This window comes from Parasteatoda tepidariorum, chromosome 7 (genome assembly GCF_043381705.1).
Source record: "Parasteatoda tepidariorum isolate YZ-2023 chromosome 7, CAS_Ptep_4.0, whole genome shotgun sequence".
In the NCBI taxonomy this organism is placed as follows: Eukaryota; Metazoa; Arthropoda; class Arachnida; order Araneae; family Theridiidae; genus Parasteatoda; species Parasteatoda tepidariorum.
This window is the reverse complement of record NC_092210.1, coordinates 79,116,834-79,141,551: the sequence shown is the minus strand read 5'-3', so window position 1 is coordinate 79,141,551 and position 24,718 is coordinate 79,116,834. Positions and strand designations below refer to the sequence as shown.

The window sequence follows — 24,718 nt, the reverse complement described above, 5'->3', positions numbered from 1 at the left end:
TAACAGTAAATACAAACTTTATAATTGTGTGTGGTGAAACGTTATTTTTCACTTACATAGATACTTCACAAACATAGTGAGTAAATACAAAAAGGAAAGTAAAAATAGCAAAATCTAAGACAATGCAATTTACAAAATTCCAGACTGCAATGATTCTAGATATTAGTCTCTCTTTGATCCCACAAAGCAGTAAAATACCAGAGATGAGAGAACCTTCCACAGGCTTGCTAAACATCTGAAACATAAATAAATCTAAGAAACTCAAATGCAAATTTAAAATAAGAAATCAGAAAAAAATTTCACACCTCATTATTCTTAAACAATATCATCAAATAGAGGTTTTACAGTACATATTATGTTAGGGATCACATCTTTTCGAAGAGGGTCATAGCAGAAAAAATGGCTTCAGGGAGATGCAATGACTGTTTTTAATAATTTAAAAATTTTTTTTAGTGTAGTTAAAAAAGTAAAAATTTTTGTCTCAGAATTTAAAGCACAAAGTACAGTGAATTATATACAGGGTTATTCAAAAAGCTTAACGTGATATTACACAAACTCTGCATTATAATTTTTCTTATGAATTAACTTTAATTAAAAACTAATAGAAGCAGATAAATGTATAAGTGAAAATGTGTACTGACTAGTTGTATCCTTTAGTTACTGGTCCTTTAGACCAGAGACTAAAATTTTCTTATTTCTACCCTTGATATTGATTTAATATTCAAATCTGGCAAAAGAAAAATCTTCCAAATAAAAGCAAATTTGTAGTTTTATTTTTAGTAAAATTAAAGACTAAAATTTAAATTATCTGTTTGAAATTTTTTAATTAACTCTACCAAATTCTGACTTCAAATAAAAATAGTGATATTTAAGAGATATATTATTCACCTTGAAACTGTTATAAATTTAATTTAACACTCACTAAAATATAAAAGTTTTTTTTAAACCTTATCAAAATTTTTAATTCATAACATTGTTACTTAAAAACAAAACAACATCTTTACGTTCAAAAATGAAAAAAAAAAAAAAAAAATCAGATATTAGATAAAATCAGGTAGATTTTAGTGAGAACTTCATTATTATGGAACAAAAAAAAGTACCAAGAGCACACTGGACAAATGATTAATTTGTAATGTACACTGTATGAGGCAAATATTCAAATGCAATGATTACAGATCATTCGCTATGCAATTTATATGGGTAATTCTCACGAAAACTGTCATTTTTCAGTTCATAAAATCCCAAAAAAGTAAAGTGAATAAAAAGCTCTGAAACTTTTTATATTAATAGAAATNTTTAATTTAACACTCACTAAAATATTAAAGTGTTTTAAACATTATCAAAATTTTTATTTCATACCATTGCTACATAAAAACAAAACAACATCTTTACTTTTAAAAATGAAAAAAATAAAATCAGATGTTAGATAAAATCAGGTATATTTTACTGAGAACTTCATTATTATGGAACAAAATAAAGTACGAAGAGCACACTGGACAAATGATTAATTCGTAATGTACACTGTATGAGGCACATATTCAAATGTAATGATTACAGATCATTTGCCATGCAATTTATTTAAAGATCTGAAAAAAAAAATCTTCTTGATCTTCATTGTATCGATATTTTTCTTGATAGTGCAAATCAACATTTTAAACAATGATAGAAAAACTTGAATAAAAAAGAAAAAATTAACTCAGCTTTTTACAGATTCAAAGGAAATAGTTTGACTTTGCCAATAAAGTTCCTTATGGTACTGTAAATTTTTTACATAAGAATTAAAATATGAGCATTATTTATTTCTTATTTAATCAACAACATGATCAAACAATGAACTTCTTACATAATAAATATTTATTTAAATATTTCTTTTATAAAAGTGTACAAAAAGTATTTGTTTTACTCAAAAATTCTTCAGATTATCAATAAAATTCTTTCTTGCTTATCAAATATGTTCATAAAATAATTAAAACTATTTATTCTCAATTACAAGTCATTTTTCTTCTGTAATTTTTTCATTTATTAACAGTTTCCATTTTGTAAAAGCTAATCCATAAATAAAAATCATACAGTGTTATGTCTGTAACACCAAATATTATGTCTACAATATTTGGTGGTAAACAAATTATTTTGCGTATTTTAGAATTATTAAGAGTCACAATCTTTAAAACTTGAATGTTTTTGAAAATGTTTTAAACTTCTGAATATATACTAAAAAAGCTTTTTTAAAAAAATTTGGTAAAATTTATAGAAATATGTTAACTAATTGCCTGTTGTGCAATTTTAACATTTGTAGAAATTAGCTCAGCAACAGTCAGTTTTTATTTTTTAAAACATTTTCAAATTTATGGAAGTTAAAAAGTGTCAGCTAAAAAGAAGACCAAAAGAGTTTTGCCTTTAAAAAATATTTCATAGTTTTTTATTAAGTTATACATATTCTTAGTCTAAATATGTTATTTCTTTAACAGTGGAATTGCCCTATAGTAAATGAAAAGATTTTTCTGAAAAATAGAAATTATGCAGTTTTATGTATCTTTGCAAAATCAATAAGCTCTGATAACTTGATTAAGGTTTTCTTTAAACAGAGATTTACTGTCAAATACTTGAAATAAGTAAAATTAGGCATAATGAGATAAAAGAAATGTAACTAAGTTGCCGCCAAAATCCTTTTCATTAAATGAGTTATACCTATCTTTTGTCCCTAAAATGTGTCTATTTTTCCTTAAAAAAATTTTAATAAATTTTTTAAAAAATTTATTAAGAATTAAAAAAAAACATTATTACAAAACATTTTCTATTACCAGCATTATGATACATTTCAATACATTTTAATTATTGCAGTTGATACTTTTTTTTCCCCATCAATCCCCTTGTTATAAGTCGAAGCAGGTTCTATGTAAATTAATATTCAAATGGTACCATAGGATTACAAAGTACTTAATTATTTACATAGTATGACTAAATTACTTTATAACAAACACTATAAAACATAAATTAAAGTTTGTATCAAAGATAATGAAATGAAAATAAATTATTTTTTATTTACCTGTGATTCTAATTGTGACCAAGCCAAAAATGCTAATTCAAGCATTATTAATGGGAGATATATTGTCTGCAAAATATGTAAATATATTTATTACAATAAATCAGCAAATTCAAAAACTAAGGACACAGAAAGTAATACTACATATTAAATTTAGACAAAATTAAGTAAACAACCTTGAGTAGAATTAAGAAAAAAAAAACTGTATTTGAGATTAAGGAGGTTCCAAAACATTGAATAATTCGATTTTGGAGGTTAAATAAAGTAAGGTAGATATTTTGGGATTTTTAACAACAGAAGATGTAAATCTCTAGAGTGAAGAGTTGAAGTTTCAAGTTTCAGAAATCATACTTTATAAGTAGATCAGGTCAATTTTTGAGAATTGTCCTATTTTACTTTATGAAGCAATTTAGGTTCATTGTATTAAAGTTATCTTAAACTGTTTTTACTCATTTAAATGAGAGCATTTTAGCAGTCATATTCTTGTAAAACATTTTGTTCTAACGATCAACTAAGCAAATGAGAAAGATGATAAGCAAGCAGAGCAAATAAGAAAAACCCTATAAATTATAGAGAAATATGTTTTTAAAATTAACCNAAAAGTGGGCAAAGGATATGAACAGACTATGTGGAAGTTAAAAAAAAAAAAAAAACACTTTTAATTTTTGTTTTGTTTTAATTACAATATTTTAATTACTATTACTCTATTAAGTTAACTTTGATCTAAATTCAACTTCATAGTGAGTATTAAAGTTAGTCCAGTAGCTGAACACTCATTTAAACTTTGTCCTTGTTGCATAGTAATCGGCGGTGAAAAAAAAATAAAAAAAAAAAACAGCTGTCACTTAGGATCTACTAAATAGAGGAAAATTGAGGGCACTTCTCTTGATTTTCTCTCTTTTAAGTTCTGGAAATTTCTTTCATATTAGCTCTAATCTTATTATGTCCTGGTTAGAACATTCTTTACAGCATATTTGTAAAAAGAATATAACAATTTTATAGATATATTACTCATACTTATAATATTTTTAGAATACATATCAATATTTAAGGTAACTATTTGTTCTCGATAAAAAATTAAAAAAAAATTATAGTTTTATGAAGTTTAATGCTAGCTGACATACATATCTTTGGCATGCATGTAACTCCGCAGAATTGAAAAGGAAGAAGTTGAACGTAAAATAAAAGTTAAAAAAATTTTTTTACACAGTTTTTCACTGCTATGAACAATTTCTTGGAGCCCTAAAATGTATTAAAAGTTTAATAACTTAACCACTGTTACCAAATTTATTAAATTAGAGAATATATTGTTTAGGAGATACTGGCCATCAATGATATAAAAATCAACATAACAAAAAATTTAAAAACTCATAATTTGAATATTGCCTTGTATCTTAAATCAGGAAACAAAGTTAGTTTCTTTGATCAAATTTACATTAACATCTCTGACTATGCTATTTTTCAGTTAGTTAATTTTTTTTACATGTATCTTGATCCACCATAATCAACTACAATACTGATTATGTGCATTTCATAAATCAAGTGAATTCTAATATTCTCATCAAAATGCGTAATTCTTAAATTTAGTGAATCATAAGTTGCAAGAATATGAACAAGACATGATTAATAAAATTTGAGCATCTAAGTAGCAATATGTAATTTTTAAATTCTGTATAGATCGTCTGCAATATGAAATTTGCACATCATGAAAATAATAAAAAATAAAAATAATTGAAAAGTAGCAATTCAATTGAACAAAATTAACCATAAATCCAATTTGTGACTGTGATGCCACAGTTGGCATTACATATTTATTTCCTATCCTTTAAAATATCTTTGATTACTTAAGCTTATTTTTATTAATAGAATTATATTTAAAATAAATCAAAGACTTAATCTTTTAAAACGAACATAAAATATTTATTTCTTCTCGTATAGATCAATGTAACGGATACTTTTCATTTCATTACTGTGCAGACTTATTATTCACTGTCGCGCCTAATTGAAAACAAAATTCTATTTATAACTTTTTATTCTAAATTTCTAACCGCTAAATGTTTCGGTTGCAATAATTCTCATAAATTTGTTGGCGACTCGTGATCGCCAAGGTATTCTTTTAAACCCAATATTGATATGCTGGTTGGCTTTGCTTTGGCTATGTTATATTTTGATAATTCTCCAATTTTGGATCTCCTGTCCATACTGGCTGTGTCCGTTAGGAACAAATGTATTCACTTTTAATTTCAAATTTGTAGAGACATTGAATGCCCTTAGGGGCCTTCCCAGTCTCAATTACTAACCGTCAGAAATGATATTCTGGCTGTATGTTCTCTCAATAGATAGCATTCTGATTTGATTCCCTTAAGGGATTTATTTTTTTGGATGTCTATATCACCAATTATGTTTAATAAAATAAATTTTCACTAAACGATTTATATATTGTTTCCTGAACAGGATCATTTTTAATATTTTCATAATCAAGATATATTTTTGTACGGCCAAGTAAAATCCCCTTTACGATTAATGGCGGCCACTGATGGAGAACAACCTCCACCATAGAGACATAATATCTGGAAAGAAAATGATCAAATCAATTTTATATTGACCTATAGTATTATCTTTCATTTGCTTCTCCCAACAAAAGCAATATAATATGGTTATGGGCACCAATTTATTTTAAGATAAATGAGTAATCAATTTCAAATACCCTTACTCGTAGTTTACGGATTGAAGATTCAAAAGAAAAATCTAACAAAGTATACCGAGAGCCATGGTGGCTCAAGGGATAGAGTGCACGCCTCTCAATGAGGTGACCCGAGTTCGATCCCAGTGATAGCTGGTCGATTCAGCGATAAAAATATCCTCAGTGGTATACGAGTCATGGGTTAGAGTCTCCATGCCATCAGGCTAACCGTGGAAAGTTTTCGTGGTTTTCCCCTCGATGTAATGCAAATGCGGGTTAGTTACATCAAAAAGTCCTCCACAAAGACATATTTCTCCCAAACCTTGATCTAGGAGTTCCCTTGTCTTTTGGATAGGGTTCAAAATTGCAAGGCTACGGAGTTGAGCATTAGTAGCTGTAAACCCTAAATGGGGTCATCTGTTCAACAACAGTTATACATTATATATATAAGATAAAATACACCTAAACTGTAGTGGCTCAGGGGATAGAGCGTTAACGTTCCAATGAGGTGAACCGAGTTCGAATCTCAGCGATAGCTGGTCGATAAGAATTCAGCACACGGCTCGCACCAACCACAGTGCAGGCGTAAAAATATCCTCAGTGATAGATGGATCACAGGTTAGAGTTACCTTGACATTAGGCTAACCGTGGGAGGTTTTCCTCTCCATGTAACACAAATGTGAGTTAGTTCCATCAAAAAGTCAATCACGAAAGCAAATTTTACCCAATACTTGATCCAGGAGTACTCCTGTCTTCTGGATTGGAATCAAAATTATGAGGTTACGGAGTTGAGCATTAGTAGTCGTAAACTCAAAATTTGGGATGGGTGCTTAACGATGGTTATATAATAAAATAAAGTATGCCGCAAGCTTCGAATCTCAGCGAAGGCTGAAACGAATTCCACACCCGGCTTGCATTGCCCACTGTGCTAATATAATTTAAAAAATTAAAAACTTTCAACAGATAATGTGCCACCACTTATTTTTCCTAAATAATAAAAAATAAATACTGAGAATTACAAGTTAAAAATTAGTTTACATGCATTTTGGTTGTTGTTCATTTACGTCGCACTAGAGCTGCACAATGGGCTATTGGCGATGGTCTGGGATAGATCCCTGAGAATTATCCAAAGACATACCATCACAATTTTGATGCTCTGCAGAGGGGATGGCACCCCCGCTTCGGGAGCCTGACGACCTGCACGCCAAGTCGAGCACTTTACGGTAGAATAGTTTAACGACGACCAATACGGCACATCCTCGGTCCCTACGCAGACTGATCCAAGTGGTCACCCACCCGCACATTGACCGCAGCCGGTGATGCTTGACTTCAGTGATCTGCTGGGAACCGTGTTTTAACGATCAATTCACTGCGGGATATGCATTTTGGAGTTATAATAGTATCAATATTATTGTGCGTTACAAGGTGAGATAAATTTTGATAGTGTTTTTATCAATGAAAATTCCACATTTTGATTTATGAATAAAATTTCTAAATACTTTTTCTTTAAATATTTTTAAAGTAAAAAAGTTAATTCAAGATAAAAAAAAGCAAAAAAAAAAAGCCTAAGTGTTTTATGGCTTATTGTGAACCTGAGCGTTATTCTGGGCTTTTACAAAACTTTAAGCTAGTGGCTTTCCTTCAAAAAAAAACACAGTTTTCCACATGTTATTCAGAGCGGAAGTAGTATCGAACAGAGCAATTTCATTATAATTTTGCAAGGGGCTCTACGCTTGAAGGATTAAACACAGTAAAAGGATAAACAAAAAGGCTATAATTACCTCACAGCAAGGTAGTACATGTGTTATAAGTAAATAAATTCTCAATATGAAAGCCCCCAGACATATTATCCAAGGACGAAGAAGGTTGAGACTTAAAGTAGAAAACTGGAAAGTCTCCATCATCATTTGGGTGCAGGTACTATTACGCCGAGCATCACCTCTCGTCCTTCTGAAGGAACGAGACTCAGCATCAGATACTTTCTTTGGGAATGTGTAATTCTCAGAACTCCCAGCTCGAGAAAAATTTCCATTGACAGTAGAAAGGTCATCAACAAAAAACTGTTCATTGAATGTCTCAAAACTTTCATGATTCAGATGGGAGAGTTGCTCACTTGAAAAATCATCATCAGCATTAGTTAGAGAGTCATTAATGTCATGTTCAGAACTATGATACTGATCTATTTCAAAATTCTGATTTGCCTTTGTTTGTTTTTCATTGTGCTCCTCAAGAACATGTTCACCTAGAAGATATCAGAAATAAAATTAATTTTAAATTAAAATATTATGAAATAAATAATATTATGGATTTTTATAATATAATATAGCTGCTATGGATTTACGTATGAGCTGTTGTAAGAAAACTTTACAAATAATATAAGGTATTCCTGCAACAACGTATTGTGGTCTAGGGGTTACGGAGGTTAAAGCTCTAGAATTTCATTATAAACAACATGATGATGGCAGTGTGGTAAGCATTAAGCACCAACTGTCTTTATCTACAAACAAGGAACCTATTGATTTGAAGCTAGATGGGCTTTTAGCTGCATCAGGAGATCGAATTCCAGTTCTTCATACTATACAGAGACCTGAACACTGAACCATTGTGGCTTATATTAACAAATGAGAAAGAAAAATATTTTCTTCAGAAGATGTGGAGTTTAGAGCTGTTGTTACAGTATTATGGTGTAATAACTGCGGAGATTACATCATCATTCTTTATCATGTAATACTGAGAAGAAATCATGTGATACTACTTCCTTGTACTTGAGAGGCGCCATCCAGTCCAGAAGGGGAAGTCCCGAAGGGAAACTCCCGAATTTATAATTAACTCTTGATTTTATAACATAGAACAATCTAATTCTTATTCACATGCATTCCGGAGACCACTGCGCGAAGGCAGCTCTCACGAGTCATGTCAATAACGTTAACTGTTAAACTTATCCTTCTATCCTTTTTATTTCCATTAAATTGTTATGTTTGTTAAATTATCCTCGTTATTTACTCCTATGCTGCACTAACTCCCACATACATTAAAGTAAGAATTTTTTTATGCAATAAAATATTAGGAATGAGAGTTTGCTTTATATCTAGATTTTTTGTTTTTTGAATTGTTTTAATAAAAATATCGGCTGAATATTAATTTTTTTCTACTGAGTAAATAAAATTATGTATATTCAATGTATTGGTATTAATTAACATTACGCTATCATGCCAGAATAAATTTTTGACACTAGACTATTTTCTTTAGTTTAAACTGTCATGCCAAGCCAAAACCTCGTTTTTGACAATTCTTAAAAACCGATATATTGCAAAAAAAAAAAAAAAAAAAAAAAAAAAAAAAAAAAAAAAAAAAAAANAAAAAAAATAATTGTTAGCCATAAAAATATGAAGCGATTATAAATGAAAGTCCATAAAACTTACAAGTAATCAATCTACTACATGTGTATTTTAATGATTTTGACATCAAACCTTTTTGTTTTGACAATAACCATCAAAAATCCAAAATATTGGTGTAGAAATTACATTCTATTATAAACATAAAACAATTATAAATAAAAGTAAGAAAAGTTGAAATTTATCTAATCTGTTAATTTCATTCGTTAAATGCTGCCACAAATGATGGCTATAGCTCTCCGATTTTTGACATAGTGCAGGCAAATGCACATTTTAACTAATAAAAAAAGTAACACTTAATCCTTCAAATTTAGAGCAGTTTTCGAACCTCTGGATGTACTACTCATCAAATGTTTTATTATTTTCATCGTAGGTTTCAAACGTAATTTCAGTTAGCAGAATTGTTTTAACTTTTGATTCTGGAGGTGATGCAGTTGACGATTTGGAAACTTTCTGGACTATAGCAACCAGGTCAGCAGTTTTTGAAAACTTATCCCTTATTTGTGTATTTAATACACTAGTGTAGTATTATTTATAGCATCTTTTAAAGTAATTTTTGTAAGCATTTTTATAGCACCAGATGGCACTCTCTTTAAAATGCAGAGTAAGCTTAATTATGTAACAGGCAGTTGATTATAGCTGAATAAAATATTGCTATTGGTGTTGGTTGATTTTCTAAAATTACCTTCATCTCATCAATTTTCAGTTTAATACATTGATAAAAGATATCCAATATTTCGAATAACAAATGGGAAGAGGAAAAAAAAAATGTTGTGATAAGCTAATGGCAATTTCATCCGCCAAGAGTTTTTATGGAAAAACTATCACAAAACGTGATAATTTTCACTTAAGCACCTAAAAATAATTTACTTTTATTTCATATGGTAGTCACAAACAAATGAAAAAAAAATGTGTTTCTAAACATGATCCTCAATTTAAAAGTGTGCGGCAACATGCTAATGAATTAGAATTATTAATTGCTTTGCATAATTAAATTATAACTATTAAAACGTCTACAGACTAAAGTTTGTTTAATACGTAAACAAATGTAATAATCTATTATTAAGTTTAATACAAAATAAAAGTTTACATTAAAAAAAAGTATGTATTAGGAAATTTATCCTAATAATTGCACTAAATATTGATAATAACTTAATTGAAACCCTTGAATTGGTTGATTGAGAAATATTAATAATTGATTTAAACATTCATATTTTTGGTAAATTATAATTAGTTTAGTTATCAGGGAATATATTATAATCATTATTTATAGAAAAGGTTCATGTACAGTGCACAAAATGAAAAACGGACACCCCCGAATAACTTTTGATCTAATGATAGGATCTTTACGTTCTAGGACTAAATCTTAAAGGTTCGATTGGGTGACCTCAAATATGCTAATAATATTTTAAGTTACGAAAAAAGACACGAAAAAGTACTTTTTCTGAATAATAGATTGGGATCCCTAACCCCTGAAAATATAAGGGGTAGCCTTATTTTGGGAAATCTGGCCCCAATGGTTTGATCAGGAGAGAGGTCCAAAGTTTGAACCTCTCAATGTTAATTTTACTTTTTGCGTATTTTCTCAGATCCCGAGGACTTTTTAAGTGCAAAATTTCTGAACACAATTGTAAAAATTGTCTATCCTAAGAGAATTCCATACAAGAAATAGATTTTAGTAAAATTGATCAAATCGAGTTTCTGAAAAATCAAATTTTGAAAAAGTTGTATTTTAAAAATTTGATTTCTCAGATGCTATTAGACGCAAATTTGAGAGAATTAGCTATTAGCTCAAATTTTGTATTTTACCATGTAAAATTACATTTCTTTAAAATGATGTGAAAAATTTTACGCCTAACAATTCAAAATTTTTTCTACTATTATTAAATAAAATAACAAAGAATAATAAATATTTACTAAAAGCTATTTTTCTTTGCATGGAATTCTTTTTAAATAAATGAGAGTTTCGTAATTGTCTTCAAATTTTTTTAACTTTACTTAAAAAGTTCTCGAGATATGGCCAAATACCGAAAAATTAAAATTAATATTAAAGGGGTCCAAACTTTGGATCGCTCTCAAAAAAAATATTATCGGAACCATATTTCCCTGATAGCTGCTACCCCTTATATTTTGGGAGTCAGGAATCTGAAACTGTTGAAAAAAGGTATGTTTATTCAGAGAAAGTACATTTTTGTGTTTGATTAGAAAATTTAAAATGTCGTCTGCACTAATTAATTAGTATAATTGGGATCAGCCCCTCAAACTATAAGGATTGAATTCTAGTACGTGAAATCCAATTATTAGATCAAGTTACTCATGTTGGAAATATGATTGGTAATAGTAACAAATCATTCGAATCTATGCGCGTCGTTTACCTCTAGTTAAGTCAAAGAATATATAATATGAGGGTTAAGTCACGGGGTGACGTCGTTAAAGTTCGATCAGCGGGAGTGGTAACAAATCACGCTCGTGAAACCATGTTTTCTTTGCGGATGAAGCCAGTTACTACTCAACTCTTCACCTACTTGTAAGATAACTTATGCTAGATGCTCAGTAGCTTATAATTGGTCGATGATGCCGAATGTTGATGAAAAGGCCGAAACTTAATCAGATCTCTCTCACCATCATTCTCGTTCCAGACTTTGAGGAGTAAGGTTGTTTTATAAGCGAGCTCTGCCCTATAATGTCATCACACCGATTTAACAACCGGGGGAAGGCTTTCCGATCCTACCGTGAACTCACCACCGATCCTCCCGATCTCGAGGAAAAGATGTATATGAAGACAATGAAAATGATTCAACTTAGTTTACACAATAATGCAACAGCAGAGACTTCCGATCTTGATCAAGCGGACACAGCAGTTGATCCAGTCAACATGGGGACGGATCATGGTCCAGACCCTATCCCAAAGCACAACGATGTGACTTCAGTCCCTAAAATTAAACAACAGAAAGAGGAAGAATTCGACTTAAATGAGTCTCCGGTAAAGAGATGCAAAAAGAAAAAGAATCTCTCCAATGACTTAGAAAATACGGATAAAGCCTCCATTACTACAACTATACAGCGAAAAGCCAACTTAGTTTACTTAATAATACAACAGCAGAGACTTCCGATCCTGATCAAGCGGACACAACAGTTGATCCAGTGAACATGAAGACGGATCATGGTCCAGACCCTATCCCAAAGCACAACGATGAGACTTCAGTCCCTAAAATTAAACAACAGAAAGAGGAAGAATCCGATTTAAAAGAGCCTCCGGTAAAGAGACGCAAAAAGAAAAAGAATATCTCCAATGACTTAGAAAATACGGATAAAGTCTCCATTACTACAACTATACAGCGAAAAGCCACACCTACAGATGAGACTTCCTTTACAATAACTGAACGGAAAGTAAATCTACTGCACAGCAGCATAAAACTCAAAAGTATCATCAGAGGACTTAAAAACCGATGTTGAGATTCCAGATATTAAGAAAGAACGAGCAGATATTGGACTAGGGCCAATCAAAATCGAGCATATGAGAAAGAGGCATGGCCAAGAGTACAAGCTCATCACACTCTTCGTAGTCATTCTCACAGATAACACCAAAAATCGTGAGATATACAACTTCGAACACCTACTTTCAACATCAGTTCGGATGAAGAGATTTCGCGGCGGCCGCCACGAGATTCAATGTTACAGATGCCAGAACGCAAAAGTCCTACACAGCCGAGTCAGCTCGCATGAAATGTACCTACGCACATTTTTCGTACTTATGTACAAAACCGATTAGCGAGACGGCTAAATGTATCGTCTGTCATGGTAAGCAGTCAGCCTGCTTTTCAAGCTGCAGTGTAAGACCCAAAAGAAAGATAACAGGAAATCCAGCACAGCCAAAGAAAACTTCAGATTCAGATTCCCGTGAGTCTTCAAGGAGAGGCAGCAGCTACTGAAGGATTAAGAACTAGTCAACTTGCTTCGATCTCTACTTGCTGGAAAGCTATAGATGCGGAGATCACCCTCCAAGCCGCTACTCCCATCAAAAAGTCCACAGCCCTCCAGTGGAATTTTCTACTACTTTTGAATGTCATTTCACAGCTGCCCTAGGGCACAATTCATATGAAGAAGTGTGGTGCCCGCATCTGCGGGAAGGAACATAGATCAAGTCAAGTCAAGATCTCTCTCTTTGTAAAAGCTACTATGTAAGATCCTCCCGGAGGAAGAGTCCGTGCTCCGGCACGAGACTCTGGTATGGTGCTCTTCTATGACTCTCCACACGCTAATGGTGAAAGCATGTAAAGTGTTGCCATAGGTAGAGAGTTCTGCTCTATGCCACCTGTAGTCCATTTCGATCGCCATTTATTATTACTATCACGAACATTAAAGTACTTTGCTCCTGACAGTGTTGATCACTGTGCAAAATAATTTCAATATTTCTAAATAACAAAAAAAAATTTTTTTTTCCAAATCTCCAGGAAAAAAACTGTAAGTTCTCTAACCCTAAGTCCAGATATTTCCCTCCTAGTTTGGGCTTGAAACTTTGCGCATCTTCATCTCCTATTACAAGAGGAACACTTTTATTTATTAACTGTTTAACTGGGAGGGGGGCGAACGGAAGGACGTAAAACGCTCAGTGGCCAGAAAATATAGTATCTTTGATGAGAAACAAATACGAAATTGCAGAAGACTTGGGATTTCTCAGTCCAGTTTCCAGCTATCACGACTTATCATTAGATATGCTTATTTAACTTCAATATAATCAATTGGAGAGATGAAACAGTAGCATAATCCTTTTAGAGAAGAAAAAAAAAAGAGTTTTGGAGTAAATAAATTTGGTTTTCAGTGAAGATTTGAACAAACAGTCTTTATATTTAGAGCAGCAAAGTGCTAGTAAAATTAGATTTTACAGCATGTTTGAGCACATAAATTAGCATTATATATATCTTATTTAACAGAGCTCGGAAAAAATAGATTGTTAAATAAAATAAAAAAAGATTTAATCAAAGACTGAAACTGATTTAGAGAAATTCAGAAAAAGACAAAATAAGAAAAGAACATTTAAAGTAACAAATCAAAATGGAAAAGCGCTAAAACCAAATTTGTCTTATTTTAATAATTTCGAAAGTTAGAAACACAAATCAAACAGAAAAGGAAGAATAGTATTTAAAATATATATGTTAGCAAAACAGCAATTCATCAGGGGACACACTGTCTGCTAACATAAGGAGCCACAGACGACAGAAAGGTTCCTGTATGTTATGTTGGCAGTCCCCTGATGAAGTGCTGTTTTGCTAACATACATAGCTTAGATATTCTTCTTTTCTGCTTGATTTGTGTTTCTAAGTTATAAAAAAATAAGATGTAATAGAAACACAACAAAGAATTACTTAAATAAATATATAACTGAAAAATTTACTTTTAATGGGTTTTCTGTGTAAATAAAATCGTTTTGGAACTTATTTTCCCACACTTATGTCATATTTTTAATTACATACCCTGCACAATGGTAATTAAGATTCTCCAACTTTGTATTTGAGGAACAACTATTTGATAAATAACTTTTTGACTCGCCTGATTCCACGGCAATTTTACATTTTACGAATTTTTTTTTGGCCACTTCTACTTGTTTGTTGTAATTTCGATGCTTTAATAACGATGTATGTAATAATATGCGTATGCCGAATTTTAAGATACTATTCTTTTGGAATTGCTCTATTTGCGTAATAGTAAATCCTCGGAGTTAATTGATTTTTTGTCGACTCTTTCCCCACAGCAAATTCCAATGCCAAATCCACGTTCAAATTCCAATATTTTTATTACAAAGTTATATATTATGAGAATAGTGATTCCGTTATACTTCGGAAACGACAGGTTTTATGACACAGGATTTTCATATTTCTGGGTCCTTATTTAAAATATAAATACTTTTCCTCTTTATTTATCGATCAACATGCAAATTCTCAATTCTTCGATTAGTAGAAAAAACAAAAGTTTCTAAATAAGAAGAGTTTTGAACAATTAAGTTTTTTAATTAGGACTGATGGGTGTGATTTGAAAAATGTTTAGTTCATGTATATTTAAAGTTTGGTTATAATCTTGCTTGCGTATATCTGCGGGTCTTTTATTTTTCTCTTGTTGGAGAATTACGTATTCCAAGGGATGTCATAACTTAATAATTTGCGTTCTTTTTACAATTTTTGGCTTATTTGACATGTTCACGGAATTACTGAACAAAAGAATTTCAATAGCTTAGTTTTAGTAAGAACTTTCTGACATGCTCTATTCGATATGGGAAAAAACTCGCCTAACTAAATTGACATTTAGGTAAAAATCGAATATCGCTGGCGGTTTTGAAACAACTGAACTAATTTTTGTGGACAAATTTGACGCCAAATTCCTGCTGTTTGCTCAATTAATATTAGAGTTTTGAAGCAAGCTGTAGCAGAAATTTTGTTTAGGAGCAATTTGAGAAGCTGTTCCATCCCTACAATGTATAAATCACTTTAAAAAAAAAAAGGTTCTCGAAATTTATATTGTGATTGAATAGTTCGAAATTTGTGTTTGAATAGATTTCACCACAAATGTAAATTAGCAAGAATTAAAGAAAAAAAAAAACACATTCTTCCACAACAAAAGGATACTTTTGCCACCCTCGGTGAGAAATCCTAAGAGTTGTCATAAATACTTAACAAAGAAAGTGCTTCTGGTTTGCTTGACAACTAATTTAAACCTATCAAACGATTTAAGACTGAATATACCCTCTCTGTTCTGAAAAATAAAAACAGATAAAAGAAGTACGTTTAAAGAAATATGTCGTTTCTGTCTCTGCATTTAGAAAATAAAAAATTGGATTTTCAATTTTTATTTTATCGTGAAAAACACCAATTACTGTAAGTAATCATTTTCTGAATGTATTTAAATAAACGCATTGAATTAAGTTATGCCTAATTTGATAGGCTAAAAATTGATCTAACTAAAAATGGTAGGAATCAAAGAATCAAAATGAGGCATCCGTATCCCACCTCCCTTAGAATCTAATAAATTAAAATTTTCTATTTTATAATTTTTAAATTTCACTTATTTTTAATAGGTAATTTTTTTTTCTTTGTGATAACGATTTTTAAATTTAATGCTATAAACAACTTATGAGGTTTGTGTTTCACAAAATTTTGACAACACTAGAACACTTTTTCTTCTTCTTTTGCTTATACTGTATGTAGTTTAAATTATTATAATTATTATTATTATTTTTTACCATGAAGTTGAAACAATATCAAAAATCTAAACTTCATACTGAAAACCCATGATTAAGTAGTACTGAACAAATTATATTAAAATTGCATTTGAAAATTTTTGATAACAAAAGTAAAAAAAAATATTTTGCTGAATTATTTTTCTATTGGCAACCTACCCCTAGAAAAATTTCTCTGGGTATCCTTAGTTACTAGTACATCATGCATATTGGAATTTTTATCATTAATTTGGCTCAAAGATTGTATCCCATTAAGCAATTATCTTCTTGAGAAATCATTTTCAAATATGGGCATTGATGTATCAAAAACAAATATAAATAAATATTGTTATTGTTCATTGAAAGTAAATACATAGCTTAATGAAAACAACTACTACAGCTAAAATTTCAAGTAGTAGTTTAGTGCTTATTACATGGTAGTTTATGGTTCTGTTAATAGTGCTAAGAACATATCTTCGCTCTATTCTTAAAAATGACTAAAAAAATTTTTTTTTAATTTAAATTTATTAACGCATTATCAAATATTAATATACCTTCCCCTAACATAACCAACAAATATTAATATACCTTCAAATATTAATATACCTTCCCCTAAATAACAAAAATACACCGTATCTTATAATTAAAAAAAAAATCATCTTACGACAACTATCAAAAATCATCTAACAGTAATACTTTAAGATCATACATTCAAAATTTGATTTCTTGAGAAGTATTGGACTCAATGTATTCGAATTTTGTAATTAAAAATTAGATATGCTTTAAAATAATGTAAAAAATGTTATACTTCACAGTTCAAGAAATTTTCAACTACGATTTCAGAAAATAATAAACAATTATAAATTTTTTTTTTACAGAGGATAATTAAATATCTTAGGATATAAAAATCTTCGGATAATTAAATGTCATTATTTTGTGCAAACCTTTTGTGAAATTTGAAGAAAGTGAGAGAGGAACATTAACTCAGGGCTCGTGCTAAGCATTCGCCACCTCGCCAAATGCGATAAGTTCGTAAATTTGGCGAGAAAAATTATGTTTCAGTGAATGATTTTTTATACCGAAAAGAAAAATCATATTCCCCTCAATTGTAGAGAAAAAGCTCAAAAGGAATTTTTAGGAACAAATCCTGTATTTTTTGTTCGATGCGTCGCCTAACTAGTCAGAATTATATTAAGTCCAGATAATGTAAGCATCAGCAACCATAGAGATTAAGGAAGCATGAGACTAACTACCTTGAAATACCGATTAATACGTTCATTACTGGATCGCGTGTCGAAATTCTTACCTGCTGTTGTTGTCAATAAAACATTGAATGGTAGCAAGATGCATAATCATCCAACTATTTTTGTAGAAAATATATTTTCTCGTGACAATAACATGATAAAAACATGTTATTTAACATGTTAACGCCAACTTATTCCTTTCCCATTCATTGCTCATTTACTCTTACCCAACTACAAATTGACTCTTGATTTGCGTTTTATAAACTATTTTATTAACAAATTTACCAATAAGTAAATTTATGGTAAATTTGTATTTCGATTTAATTTTTTTAAGGGAAAAAAATCAATCATAAGAAAATGTTAAGTTTCGCCTTTGGCTAAAGATTTTGAAAATTGGCTAATACTTTTGATGTTTGACTATTTTACTGGCTAATAATTTGAAGTCTTTAGCGCGGGCCCCGGTTAAGGACTCCAAATTTTCGATAGCTCTCCTAATTAAACTATAGGGATCATCTTTTCCAGATTATCACTAACCTACATTTTGAGTTTTTAGAAATCGAAATACATCAAAAGAAAAAGGCGCTTATTCAATGAAAGAAGGTTTCGTCGATCTTACTGGTTTCTCTACTTTTCATAATATAACAAAGATTAAATTCTTTAATCAAAATCGTTTATTTAATTACTAAAATTAGTTAATTAGTATAATAATTTCTCCAACAATAAAAAATCCCATAGCTAACAGTAAGGGGATTATTTATTTAAGTTAGGAAGTTATGAAGGAAGAATGAGGAAATTAAAATAAATTAGTAAAGAATAATACACATTGAGTGAATCAAAGAATAATTTTTAAAACCATGCGTTGTGAATAAAAGGTAAATTTCAAAAAGCACATATTAAAACAAACCTAGGAAAACTGAAGTGACAAGTGTTTAAAATTGATCAAATATTTTATTTTAAATTAGCTGAATACCCGTTCTTCGTAAGGGGAAAATAAAAAATAAGTAAAGAATCAATAAATCAGTATTAAAAAACATTACGAAATCACGTTCAAAACTGAAAAGCTTAAACAGACACAATTAAAGCCTTTAATTTACGAACCAGATAAGTGAAATTTTTAGAGGAATTACTGAATCAGGGAAAATAACAAAAAGTGGTTGCATCAATAGGGGTATGTTTAATGTAACAGTACTTTTATTTCAAATTAGGCAGTGGTAAATAAAATAAAGCAAATAATTATTAGTCCCGCTTTCTAATAAATTGGTAATAAAATAGTTCGGAGGAAACTTTTTTTCATTCTGAAAATGTCACTTGCAGGTTTTGGAAACCATTAAGTTTTTCAATTAATATAGCAAAAACAATTAAATTTTTTAAAAATTTTATTTATATTATTTGTTTCTCTTTCTAGTGGCTTTAAGTTTTTGAAGTAAGCAAAACCTATCTTTTGTAGTTTACTCCATTAGAATAAAGATACAATGTATTTAACATCACTTGGCATGATGCTATTGCAGTATCAAGTAATTTTCTCTGGTGCATATCCCTTTTGAGGGGTCTTAAAACATTTATTCTCAAAGTATCAGTTTTAAAACTGCTTAGTATTGGAGCAATCTTAATCACCAAATCACATAAATATGATATTTTATATCTATATTAGTATATTTGGTACTTATTACATAACCCAAAAACATTTAAGTTTTGTGAAAAATACATTTGTCAGTGACAGCCAACTAAAGGCAATTTTTTTTCTTAAAAAAAATAGAATTCTTATTAGAACTTGACAAAGGCTTTTGGATCATGGCCTTTTCTCTAGCTGACCTTTAATATACCGTTAAAATATTTATAAGTAAAGGAGAAACAAAGTTCTTTATATTCTAATTCATAAAAATATTAATACGCTATCTTTGCTATCACTGAAAAAAATATTTTCTGAAACTATAGAAAACCCGTTGTAGAATTCATTCTTATCAAAACTATTTCAGTTACCATAATACCAGAAGAACATATTACCTTCAGTAGTGCACAATAAATAAGCGTCATCTGTAAATGGCGATTTTCTACGGTTTTCGTAACCTCTTTTCCTTTAACTTCACTTTTTAGCATATAGCTTATTTTAGTTTATTTCAATTAATTCTTATTATCAATATTAATAAAACATTAGTGTCAATAATAATATCACAATTTTTTAAGGCTCCTAAAATGAATAAGTATATGTTCTCCATTACTTTTGCTCTTTAGTACATAAGTTTTTTTTTATTCAATTACCGTTTATTTTAGATAATTAATTTCTTAGAGACACGTTTTAAAAGTATTAATATAAATAAATTTAGGCATATGGTATCAGAGAACTATGAAAGTATAAATTTGGTGATATAGGTATCACATGTTCTTCATTGAATTTATCTGACACCGCGAATATAAAATAATTAAATATTTAAATATGCGCAATAAACTATTTTTTGGATCAAATAAAGTTTTAACTTAGAAATTATCACTGATGTTATCTTTAAGACACTTGAGAAACTGAATCGCTTATAGTAAAATTTAAAACAATGACTAACGCTTAACCAATCAGGAAATTCCATTTCGTTTTTCGCTTATCCCACTTGAAGAGTTCGTCGTAGAATCTTCTAATGTTAACAGTAACATTTTTGTGCTTGGAACTATCTATATGCCAAATTTCCTCGCTTGTAATCAAATGGTTTAGGAGTCCATAAAGGACACCCACAAGCAGACAGATAGACATTCAGTTTTATATTAATAGGTAAAGATTAAAGTAGCATAAAAGGTTGATTTATCATTTCATAAAATTGGTTATCCTGAATTATATGATATTATACTTGAATAAACGTTTCCACATATACACAATGATCAATCAAATTAAAGATTATTATTGACACTAATTAAATCATCATTACATAATGCTAAATCATTATTAATCAAACATATTAAAATTAAAAGAAGAGACTGATAAATATACTAATTAAGGTACAACTGATATGGGGTACCCCACAGATTATACATTCATAACACATTGATGTCCTGTTTCAGTCAGTATCAGGACATTTTTAATTCTTAGCCATCTGATAATTAACAAAATTCAAGCATCCGTAATCCAAAGAAAAATCTGATCATTAGATCAAAAGCTATACAGGATGTTAAAATTTTAATTTTGTACATTGTACATAAAATTTATAAAAGTAGTTGAAAAAAGCATTTTTAATAGCGATTTGCAAATTTTTAATCGCCAGTTTGATTTTTTGGAATTCTTTCACTGCAGTATAATTTAAACAATAGCATTGAGTACTTCATTTTTAAAAATCTACAGAAGAAAGCCAAAGTTTTTCTATCTTTTTTCTTTGAATACAGGGAGAAGGCTATGAGAATATTTCTATTAATGTTTTTTCTTTAATCATTGAGGCTTTTTTTAATGAATAAAAAATGAACTAAAATAGGCAATTTTTTGAACTTTCCTTAGCAATTGTCATAATCAGTAGTAATTATTAGTATTGAGCTCTTTAGTTAGTTTAGTTTATAATATAGTTAGAATTTTATTTTATGATTAGACCAAAATACGCACAGTTAGAAGCTTTTTAAATTCTTATTATTTTGCTTACAGCAAAAAATTATCATTGTTTCAAGCAACGGCTTTTAGTTTAATTTCTAATGGGAGTATTTCTAAACTGCGTCATCATCCTTTAAAAAAAAAAAAAAAAATTGAGCAACATTTTTTCCTAACTATATCATATTTGTAAAAATCATTAAATCAGTTGAGTTCTCTTCATTTTTGTTTAATTTGAAATGATAAGCAGTGTATAATATAAGTACATTGTAATTACTTTGTATTTCAAATCAACGGCAAGATTATTAAAATTAACATTGTTACAGTTTTTTGCAAATTTCTGATTATAAATAATATAATATTTTACTATATAGTCAGGATTGTTTTCTTCCTTAAAATAATGCTTTTATTTTGCTTCTAGCCGACCAGGTGGCTAAGTGGTTAGCGTGCCTGACTGCGGAGCCTATGGTTGCGGGTTCGAATCCTGCTCTGGGCATGGATGTTTCTTTCTCCCTGTATTCTATGTCCTTTCTCCTTTGTGTGAATGTGATCTGCCCCATATACGGGTTTGTGGTTGTGTGACGTGGGCGACGCTGTTCGACCGCCGTGGCTTCGCCACAGGTGCCCACTGAGTAACGAGAAGAGAGTAGCAGTTCTGGCGTTCCTGAGGCCAATGAGACAATACATCCCAAGTGCCAGCCATTAAAAAAATTTTTTTTTTTGCTACTTAAAAAATAGAATATATAATTTTTTTCAAGGGCGTGAATTCGAGATTCACGAGACAGGCACTGATTCCCCTAGATACGCTTATGCCAATGACGGAAAAGACATTCGTCCAGGTTTTTGACAGCTGTTCTCAAATTTCGAAAGGTCCTAACACTTTTAAACAGCCTTTTGATTTCAAAAAAACCTACTCTGAATAATTTAGAAAAGAAAAAGGCATAATCCTCATGAAAATATATCTATTTGAATTATTATTAAAAAAAATATCCTTCAATTTATACCTGTCATTCATTACAACTATTCTGATTTTTTTTAAAACAAAAGATTTCATTTTGCAAAACCCTAAAACTGATTTTGAAACCTGACATATTCCGAAATTAATGTTGAAAAAAAAGTTTGCTATAATTCCTAGGAGTTAATATTAACATTTCTATAACTGTTAGATAGCAGTGTAGAAATCGTAGCATGGTTCAAATAGGAAGATTTTCATATTAGTTGGCATCCATGACAAAATAATCTCCAAGTTTGGGTGATTTACAGGCAGTGGTACGCAAAAAACTAAAGAAAAAAAAAAGCATCACAAAAGGAGATCAACTCACAAGGTATAACTTGTAGTTATCCTTGGCTAACCACAACAAATTTTTCAAAATTTTTGCAAGGTAAAAAACCTTTTAGTGCCTTGGCAAAAATAATAGATGTAAACAAACACCAATACTAGAAAAAAAAAACATCACAGAAGGGGATCTATTTGTAGTCACCCATGGCAAACTTCAACATGCATTTTTTAATTTCGAAAAAAAAAACATCACAGAAGGGGACCTATTTGTAGTCACCCATGGCAAACTTCAACATGCATTTTTTAATTTCAGAAAAAAAAAACATCACAGAAGGGGACCTATTTGTAGTCACCCATGGCGAACTTCAACATGCATTTTTTAATTTTCTTTTCCTGCAAGTTTAAAATCCATCTGGCAAATAAGTGGTTGTAGATAGTGTGAATATATACTGATACAGAAATATTTATACGCAAATAGGCTTTAATAAAGAAATCTATTTCTAAACCCTTAAAAAAAAAAAAAGAGATTTTCCAATATAAGAAATNCACAGAAGGGGACCTATTTGTAGTCACCCATGGCAAACTTCAACATGCATTTCTTAATTTCAGAAAAAAAAAAACATCACAGAAGGGGACCTATTTGTAGTCACCCATGGCAAACTTCAACATGCATTTCTTAATTTCAGAAAAAAAAAAACATCACAGAAGGGGACCTATTTGTAGTCACCCATGGCAAACTTCAACATGCATTTCTTAATTTCAGAAAAAAAAAAACATCACAGAAGGGGACCTATTTGTAGTCACCCATGGCAAACTTCAACATGCATTTCTTAATTTCAGAAAAAAAAAAACATCACAGAAGGGGACCTATTTGTAGTCACCCATGGCGAACTTCAACATGCACTTTTTAATTTTCTTTTCCTGCAAGTTTAAAATCCATCTGGCAAATAGGTGGTTGTAGATAGTGTGAATATATACTGATACGGAAATATTCATACGCAAATAGGCTTTTAATAAAGAAATCTACTTCTAAACTGTTAAAAAAAAAGAGATTTTCCAATATAAGAAATTTAAAATATTATGATTAAGAAAGAAAGATATGATTAGAAATATTTGCTAATAATTTAACCACCAGAGGTTATGCCGATTAAATTTTGTTGATTTTAATCAATTTTTAACTATTTTAATGTGTTAGACTAAAGAGCACATTAGAAAGAGTGTGTTTTTAAAATATTGTACACCAATTTGTACTATTGATTAAACATTTGATTAAAGGCGGAAATGTAGAGTTAAACTAGACAACCGCTTTCACTATTTCGTGTCATGATCTAAAAGTAAAAATTTCACATAATTTAAACTGTGATTAAAAATTTATTCATGCTATGGTATTTATTTTAAAGTAAAGTAACTTTTAATTATGAAAAGTCTTTGAACTTGAAGAAAATTTGCTATTTTGTTCAGTAATTAAGAGAAGAATTTTTAAAAATAAATACTAGTCGCACGAAAGAAAACTTGATTCAATGAAAAATTACCAGCAATGAGTATTGCAATGTTTATCAAACAAATGAAAATACAAATAATATCAAGAAGATAAAAACCTGTAGATTTAGAGGAAATTGTACTAGTTATTCTTTTCAATCTAGCTTCAGATCCTTCCAATATTTTCCGTCTTCTAATTTCTCTTCGACGCGCTGCTTCATCATCAGCCATTATTTACAAATATTTACTTCTAAAAATTCTTCAGTTTCGAATTCAATCATATGAATCATATAGGGTCAAGGCAAATTTTCAAGAAAAAAAATCTCCGACGTCTTCGCGAAAGGCTCCAAAATGAAACTGATTAATTAATTAGTTTAAGAAAAATGTTTAAAAAGTCACAGTAATATTTTTAATTGAAACAATTTATTTACTTACTTCTATTAAAAAATTTTCCAATGGGGGTCTTTACTTTGTCATTTTATGACATCTATTATAACTTTTCCTCTAATATGATGGTGGCTCAAATGAAGAAACAGGCAGAAAGAATCGTTGCTATTTGTTATTAATTATTTAGACCACAGAGGAATAAGAAAGAGATTCCACTCCCGCCTATCAAGCGCCAAGTTTCGCTCAGTAAGAATAGTCTTAGTGGCGCCATCTATTGCAATATAGCTAAACTAATTTTTAATATAAGTTATACTCTTAAATTTCATTAATAAGTACCAAAATATTTTAAAATTCACTATTCAATCAACAATAGTTTATAATATTTAGGTGCAAAATTTAAATTGCTTTAGTTAATGACTTACAATTTTCGAAATCATTAGTA

The 24,718-nt window shown here is 30.0% G+C and overlaps 1 protein-coding gene across 1 annotated transcript; it reads right to left on the bottom strand.

Annotated features, from left to right (window-relative positions):
- On the bottom strand, positions 1-24,217 carry LOC107443436 (uncharacterized). The gene is made up of 4 exons (XM_043039636.2): positions 24,009-24,217; positions 7,508-7,968; positions 3,047-3,112; positions 1-235 (listed from the first exon to the last, which is right to left on the bottom strand). Exons 1-4 carry the CDS (start codon positions 24,118-24,120, stop codon positions 53-55), a joined length of 822 nt encoding a protein of 273 aa, XP_042895570.1. The 5' UTR covers positions 24,121-24,217; the 3' UTR covers positions 1-52.
- Positions 24,218-24,718: the final 501 nt, after the last annotated feature.

Bases quoted from the DNA above. Each gene is read 5' to 3' on its own strand.
- LOC107443436 (XM_043039636.2), bottom strand. From the start codon at position 24,120: ATGGCTGATGATGAAGCAGCGCGTCGAAGAGAAATTAGAAGACGGAAA. The intron at 7,969-24,008 runs GTTTTTATCTTC...GATATCTTCTAG, and splicing joins AATTTCCTCTAAATCTACAG to GTGAACATGTTCTTGAGGAG. The intron at 236-3,046 runs GTAAATAAAAAA...TTTATGTTTCAG, and splicing joins GGTCACAATTAGAATCACAG to ATGTTTAGCAAGCCTGTGGA.